General features: G+C 46.6%; 1 protein-coding gene across 1 annotated transcript; it reads left to right on the top strand.

Moving 5' to 3' along the window:
• The first annotated feature begins 3,578 nt into the window (after positions 1 to 3,578).
• Positions 3,579 to 6,596, top strand: LOC144166972 (uncharacterized). Its single transcript, XM_077696402.1, has 2 exons — positions 3,579 to 4,049; positions 4,530 to 6,596. The coding sequence occupies exons 1-2, from the start codon at positions 3,714 to 3,716 to the stop codon at positions 5,982 to 5,984; spliced, it is 1,791 nt and encodes a 596-aa protein (XP_077552528.1). The 5' UTR covers positions 3,579 to 3,713; the 3' UTR covers positions 5,985 to 6,596.
• Positions 6,597 to 7,267: the final 671 nt, after the last annotated feature.

Below are 7,267 nucleotides of genomic sequence, written 5' to 3'. Positions count from 1 at the left end.
CACGCGTACGACTAGTGGCGACAGTCGTAACGATCAGTCGCATGCGAATCGCGTGTACCAATCGTACATGTGTCCAGCGCTTAAAGGCATGCGAACTGCCGGCCTTTGTTGAACTGGCGATCGCACTTCATGCCAGACGACTCCAAGTACTGCTCGAGCTGCCACTCGGACGGCACACGGATCTGTCCGAGATTTCTCTGCCAGCCCTCATTCAGTGATAAGAAGCCGCCTGGTATTATGTGATGACCAGGGGCTGTCGTCTTAAGGCGTTAAAACACCAACACAGAAGAAAAACTTCGGCTGCTCCTCGCCGTAATGTGGGATTGCCGTGCATACAACGAGAACGCAGCCGGAGGAAACGCCGGCAAACCCTACGGCTTCAACTTCCGCTAGGCACGCTAGGTGGCAGCACACCGCAATGAAAGAGGCGGATTATCTGCCCGGTAGGTGAGTACCGGTAAGATGCAGCTATCAAACACTTTCTTCTTCAGGGACAATGGTAGGCTGCCATTCCTTATCTGAGAATGTCTGCCGTATGCACTCCAACCCATCTTTATCCTTCCAATTATCTCTGCCTCGTGGTTGGGATCCGGGGTCACAACTTGGCCTAAGTAGATATATTCGCTTACCACTTCCACGGCCTCGCCACCTATCTGAAACCGCTGTGCTGATCATTACATTCGTTTTCTGCATGTTAATTTTCAGGCCCACGATTCTACTCTGTTTGTGCAGTGCGGAAAGCATGCTTTGCAATTCTTCCCCCGAGTTACTTAGCAACGCAGCGTCATCAGCAAATCTGAGGTTACTGAGGTATTCTCCATTAACCCTTACTCCCACCTGTTCCAAATCCAACGTTCTGAATACTTCTTGTACACATGCTGTCAATAACATTGGAGAGATTGTGTCTCTTTGTCTGGCGCCCTTCCTTATAGGTATTGTACTGCTCTCCTTATGGAGGATGATGGTAGCTGTGGACCCACGGTGGATATCTTCTAGTATTCTTACATAATGCTCATCTACCTCCTGGTTCCGTAATGCCTGAATGACTGCTGTGGTTTCGACCGAGTCAAATGCTTTCTCGTAATCTATGAAGGCTATATATAGGGGTTCAGTATACTCAGTGCACTTCCCTATAACGTGATTGATCCTGTGAATATGGTCCATTGTTGGTGCAGCGGTGGCGTAAAGGTAGAGCATACGCCTCGCGTGCAGAAGGACCGTGGCTTGAATCCCGGTGCTAGACAATTCCCACCGGATTAAAAAAATAATCCGCATATTGACGGAATTGCAGAATGGGGCTCGGGGTGAGGCCTGACCCCGGCGACCATTGACGCACTCTTACCCAGAGTAGGATTGGCCACCCTGGTGTAGTAATGGCCGCAAACTCCCATGAATACGCCAATCGGTATGCATCGGCTTACTACAATAGGTTGTCATCTAGTATTCTGTCCTTTCGAAACCCATTTTGAAGTTCCCCTAGCACTCTATTCTCTTCTACCCACTGCTCTAGTTCACATTTCACTGCCTGCATTCCAGCCTATACAGCACGGAGGTTACAGTGACTGGCCTATACGAGCTCGGCTTAGTCTAGTCTCCTTTTCTCTGATAGATTAAAGGCACAGACAACCGATTTTTGTCGCGTATATGTTTTTTAAATCATATGAAAGCCAGCGTTTTATATAGCCCAATAAACACAAGCAATTTCTAAACAAATTGGCGGAAACAATTTTAATTTGGCAGCAAACTTCCTGAAATCGGAAGGATGGCGGTTCGTAGTGTCGAAACTTGACCCTACAATATGTGTCCCTGTCACGTGACCTGCAAACCTAGCAGCTACTGTAACTGTTAAAACGTTTATTTACGTATTGAGAACCTTTTAACACAAGTATTTGTACAAGGTTAGATTGTATATGTATTTCTGAACATTATTCTGAAATTTTTAAGGACACGCCACCCGCCGTCGCTGGGTGCCTCTCAGCATGCCTCTCAGTGTGGCTAACTGAGCTTCCATGCCTAGAATCAACGGCAGCGTTCAGTAAACAGACCCAGCGAAGGAGCTTTGACGATTCTGCTCGTTTGTTCGGCCAAATATTTTATTTCAGTTTCCAAATACGCCAACGGCAGCTTAAAAAAACGTAGTGCGCGGGGAGAATCGAACTTCCAACCTCCACAACGTGAAGCCAGATTCTACCTATCGTCTATCCCAACAGATGGCGCATTCATGCAAAATAGACTGTTGCATTAAAAAAACACATAAAGCAACAGGAAAGCCTGCGATGGAAACTTTTTTATCTGGGAACGAGTTTTTAAATATCGTTTTTTATTTCGCATACAGACAAAAGTATGTTCCCGAAGTACTCTATGTCATGGTTGCCAGCATCACTTTTGGGAGGGACACATACGGCTCGTAGATCTAAAAATTTCGATATAAAAAGTTCTAGGGCGTTATCAGCAAAACCGTTTCTCGTCAAGGTGCTTTAAGTGTTGCCCTTTCATTTGGGATCGAGAATATATATATACTCGACAAAAATCGGTTCTGTTTCTTTAAGCTCATCCTGCTAACATTCCAGGTGTCAGGTATTGCCTTCCGCCTTCCCTTGCTCTTTGGTCCGAACTGGTTGATCAACGCCATCGGTATCTCATCCGTGCCCACTGCGGTATTTTTGGGGGCCTTTCCCTCTGCTTTCCCCCAGTGGCGGTCCCAGGGCGGGGGGCGAATGGGCCCTTCCCACTAAAGAGGTCCTCAGGTTTTTACTTTCGAGCAAGTCGTAGTACCGCCTAAGGGGGCCAAAACCACTATGCCGCTAAGTGATCGTGCGGAGGCGGGTTACTCCGCATATGCACGCATGCCTCCATGGTTATCACCTCCTCCACAAAACTGGTGCAAGGCGGGGAGCGGTTCGTTATTCGCCCCCCACCTTCCCTTCCCCCCAAAATTAGCCCCCTCCAAAACCAATCTCTGGGACTGCTACTGCTTTCCCCCATTTGAGCTTGTCCCCTCCTAGCTCCAGACCTTTCGGCCTCACTCCATACAACTCCCTACCGTAACGCCCTCTGGCACTGAAGATATTAAAAACAATGAAATAATAAATAATTAATTGAATAACAACTAATTCAATTTAGTTTCCTGCTTCAGTTAAGGTTATTTACTTCAGTTATGTTTTTCTGGGGATCTCGTTTGTTCACTACTACTAGCTCTCGTTATGGATAGTTTGTGAACGCGCAGTTGAGTACATAGTTGCGTTAGCGAGTGTGGTGGAGTACATTAACATAAATGAGAGAACTACATTAGGACCCTTATAAACTGAACTTTGGTAAGAACAAATTAAAGAAATTTAATAGAGATCTTCTGAAAGTTGAAGAAAATGTAAGAGAAAGAAAGATTAAAGTAATAATGAAATCCCTGCCAGTTCCGTTTTACTGAAAGGGCATCCCAACATCTTTCGTTGGTAGAAAAAAATGTCTACGTGGAATTGATTGTTTTTAAACGTGAAGCATTCTTTGACTAGGGAGCTGTCCCCGATATTACCTCGGAGGCGTCAACAAATGACAATACATAGTTTTCACGTGACGTCACACCGTCGTCTGCAAGCAGCCGTCGCCATATTGGAGTACTGCAAGGCGGCGCACCATAGCGGTGCGAATGTCGTAGCGCCGTCTCTGCTGTCTGCCTGTGTTGATTTCGTCATTTACGAACTACCGTGCGTTGAATCATGGCAACGGCCAGGCGGAAGGAGTTCTGCCCGTCATATTTTGCTGGGCTGGTGGGTCCGACGCGTGCTCGCTATGAAGAAAAAGTCACCATGTGCGACGGGGTTGACCCGTACACGTTGTGCGCCGGGACTGACACGGCGGCGGACGTCGAGCTTCTGCCGGTTACGACGCATGCGGACATTGTGAACTATTTGGTGCTATCGACAAACTACGTGTCGCTTGCCGAAATGAAAGCCTACAAGGCTCTGGAAGCTCACAATTATTTCACGAGTGGCCGAGTGAGCGGCATGACGGCAATGCGGCTTCCCTCCAAGCGCGTCATCGTGTTGAGCGAGGTAAGGTTAAATTTTAAAATTATTTCACTCCGCGCCGCCGGGTATAACAGGTTTAACACGGTACCCACTTGTGTGAACCCATCCGTTCACTGTGCATAACGGCGCGGTGCGCTGCTCACTGCTGCAAATGCTCGACTCTGCCGAGCATTGTTCACGATGCAAAATATCCTTCCTTTGCTCATTTACCTAAACCAGGCATTTTGCGTCTCTGGTAAAATGTAGGCATTGATAATAGAGCCGAGTGCGTTATAATTTCGCTGCTATTTTCATAGCGAAAATCACAGTCACTAGGGTCAGGAGACAGAATAAAAAAAAAAAAAAGCTAGACACCTTGAAGGGAAAATTGTTTCACTGCTCAGACAATGGGCTAAAATTAAATAAACCAACGTGGATATGTTGGCTGTGTAAACATTTTAAGAAACACCGCAACTGTATGGTTGCATTTCATTATTCCTAAGCATGAATATGTGCATTTTTCAGGTTGGCCACTCCCAGCGGCTGCGAGAAGCTCCACTGAAAGCTTGGATTCTGGCTGACAGTGATGGAAGCATATGTTCAGCGCACTGTACCTGCATGGCCGGTGCAGGTGAAGCCTGCTCCCACGTCGGTGCAACACTTTTTGCAATGGAGACAGCAGTGCGTATCAGAGAGTCGCAGACATGTACGCAGAAGACAAATGTTTGGCTTCCTGCACATCGCTCTGGTACCGAGTACAAGAGACTCAGGGACATAGACTTTGCGTCTTCGAAGAAAAAGAAAAGTCGCATGGATGCCCTTCCTGAAATGCCGTTTGACGAACAAGCCCGCACAGGAGCACCAGCTTTGCCACCCCCTACAGCAGAAGAACTTGGCACGTTCTATTCGAGTATCGACGATGGAGGACTCCCACCAGCAATATTTATGGTGCTACCAGAATACAGTGACAGATTTGTGCCACCCAGAAGCAGTGAGCCTCCCAACCTTCGACAGTTGCTGTGCCACGAAGCTCAGTCCGAGAACCTGCCACAACTCGTCTCTCGTGCTCAAGGCACGATTCCCCAACTAGCCATCACCGACGAAATGGTGCGTCATGCTGAAGGGCTGACCCGACAGCAGGCCAAGTGCCCGGCATGGTTCAAGTATCGTGCTGGACGGGTCACAGCTTCGATCATGAAGAGTGTTTGTAGCACGACTACAACTCAGCCCTCAATCAGCCTTGTGAAGAAGATTTGTTATCCAGAACAGAACCGGTTCTCAACGGCAGCCACACAGTGGGGCATCGACCACGAAGAAGATGCCATTGCAGAATACGTAGCTGTAATGAAAACATGCCACACCAACTTTGGTCACAACAAGACGGGGGTTTTTTTGAGCACGAAATACCCGCACCTAGCAGCCAGCCCTGATGGCACAGCAACATGCTCATGTTGTGGAAAGGGACTCATCGAAGTGAAGTGTCCCCATACAGCTGCTCATACCACAGCAGAGCAAGCAGCTGTAAATAATGCAGATTTCTGCCTTGAAGCAGTCAATGGGAAGCTGCAGTTGAAGCATGGCCACGCTTACTATTATCAAATTCAAACACAGTTGGCAGTGTGCGATTTTCCCTACTGTGATTTTGTGGTGTGGACCCCACTGTCGCTGCACATTGAGAGGGTACTGCAGGACAAGGCTTTTTTTGACACCATTAATGCGGCAGCATCCAATTTTTTTGTGAGAGTAATCTTGCCTGAGCTCCTATCGGGATATTTCACCAAGAGGAGCCTGGTATCATCAGCTAGTGCAGGCACATTCTGCTATTGTCAGGGGCCCGAACAAGGACGAATGCTCGCATGTGACGGCAAAAGCTGCAAATACGGCTGGTTCCATTACAGCTGCATTGGGATTAAGCGGGCACCCAAACAAAAGCAGTGGTTTTGTGATGACTGCTCCAGCTTGGACAGCAGTCAACAGTGATTCGCTGCAGCCAAAATTCCAGCTAATTACGGCTGAAGGGCCTTATCAAAACCAATAAAAGGCAACTACATTTCAATCACTGTGCCAATCATTTGTGACTTTTAACATAAACACCTTCACAGATAAAATAGAATTTGGCGAGCTATCCAAGCAGAAAGCTGAGGACAAATGCAGTAACAATGTCAGTGATTGAGGCAGCAGGAAAATAATTCAGGGAAGCTTTCACTCTAGAGCAAGGCTTGAATGGAGAAGCTGTTGTAGGTGAGCATTGCCGGACAGTTAAGTTTCAGTATTATTGCTTATGTGCATAGTTGCAGTGCTAGCTAGTAATCGTCATATGCATCGAAGAGGTCGTCATCTTTGCGACAAATGTCGGCATGCATTTGTACGGGTTTGAAATTGTTTTACGTTTCGTTGCAGTTTTTAACTGTAGTCAGTTAGTAGTCATCATCATATTAATCAATATTGGTGTGTTCCTCATGCAAGCATTACATGTGCGGTAGCTCTTGATGATGGCACTGCAGGGCTTTTTTTATGCTAAAGCCACTTCCGTCATCGCTTTGCACTCTGCAAGTAGTAATCATCATATTCACCGATGTCGTGTTTCTCATGCAAGCATTACACGCGTAGTAGCTCCTTATGACGGTACTGGAGGGCTTTCTCTTTTTTTTTCTTTTTTTGTTGCTAAAGCCACTGCGTGAGCCGGGAACTTGGCGGTTGCTATGAGGCACGTGCTCACAAGTGCTTGGATTTTCTTGGTATTTTTGCCTCCAATGGTAAACTTGCGGCCAGTAACAGCAGCTCCGCCGTTAAAAAGGCTAAAAAGAAATTGTATAGGTAAGACCAAAATCCACGCAATAAAATAAAAGACAAGGCAATTTTTTTAGCAATTCTGATGATACAGGGAATGCAGCAGAGGACTTCCACTCTGAATTGTACAGTTCATAGACAAGTCATTCAACCTTGAGTGAAATCAACGGCAAACAGCATTGGAGTTCCATGTGCCGCTGTCAATGAAGGCAGAAAGGCCGTACTAGACATGCATCACAGAAAAAGGGATGGCGAAGACAGCATAACAGTCGAACTGATTAAAGATGGAGGGGACATCATACCTGGGAAACTCTCAGTACTCTATACACGTCTTAAGACCATAATGTACTAATAAGCTAGAAAAATAATCACATGAAATTGATACAAAGAATGAAGACGTAGATCACTTTAATTGTAGACCCACCAGCTTACTTTCAGTACTTTACAAGGACCATGAAGGTTATCTGAAGCAG

Source organism: Haemaphysalis longicornis, unplaced genomic scaffold (genome assembly GCF_048455015.1).
Source record: "Haemaphysalis longicornis isolate Haplotype H1 unplaced genomic scaffold, Haemaphysalis longicornis Haplotype H1 scaffold_2, whole genome shotgun sequence".
Lineage (NCBI taxonomy): Eukaryota > Metazoa > Arthropoda > Arachnida > Ixodida > Ixodidae > Haemaphysalis > Haemaphysalis longicornis.
The sequence above is the reverse complement of the archived record's forward strand: the minus strand, read 5'-3'. Positions and strand labels throughout refer to the sequence as shown.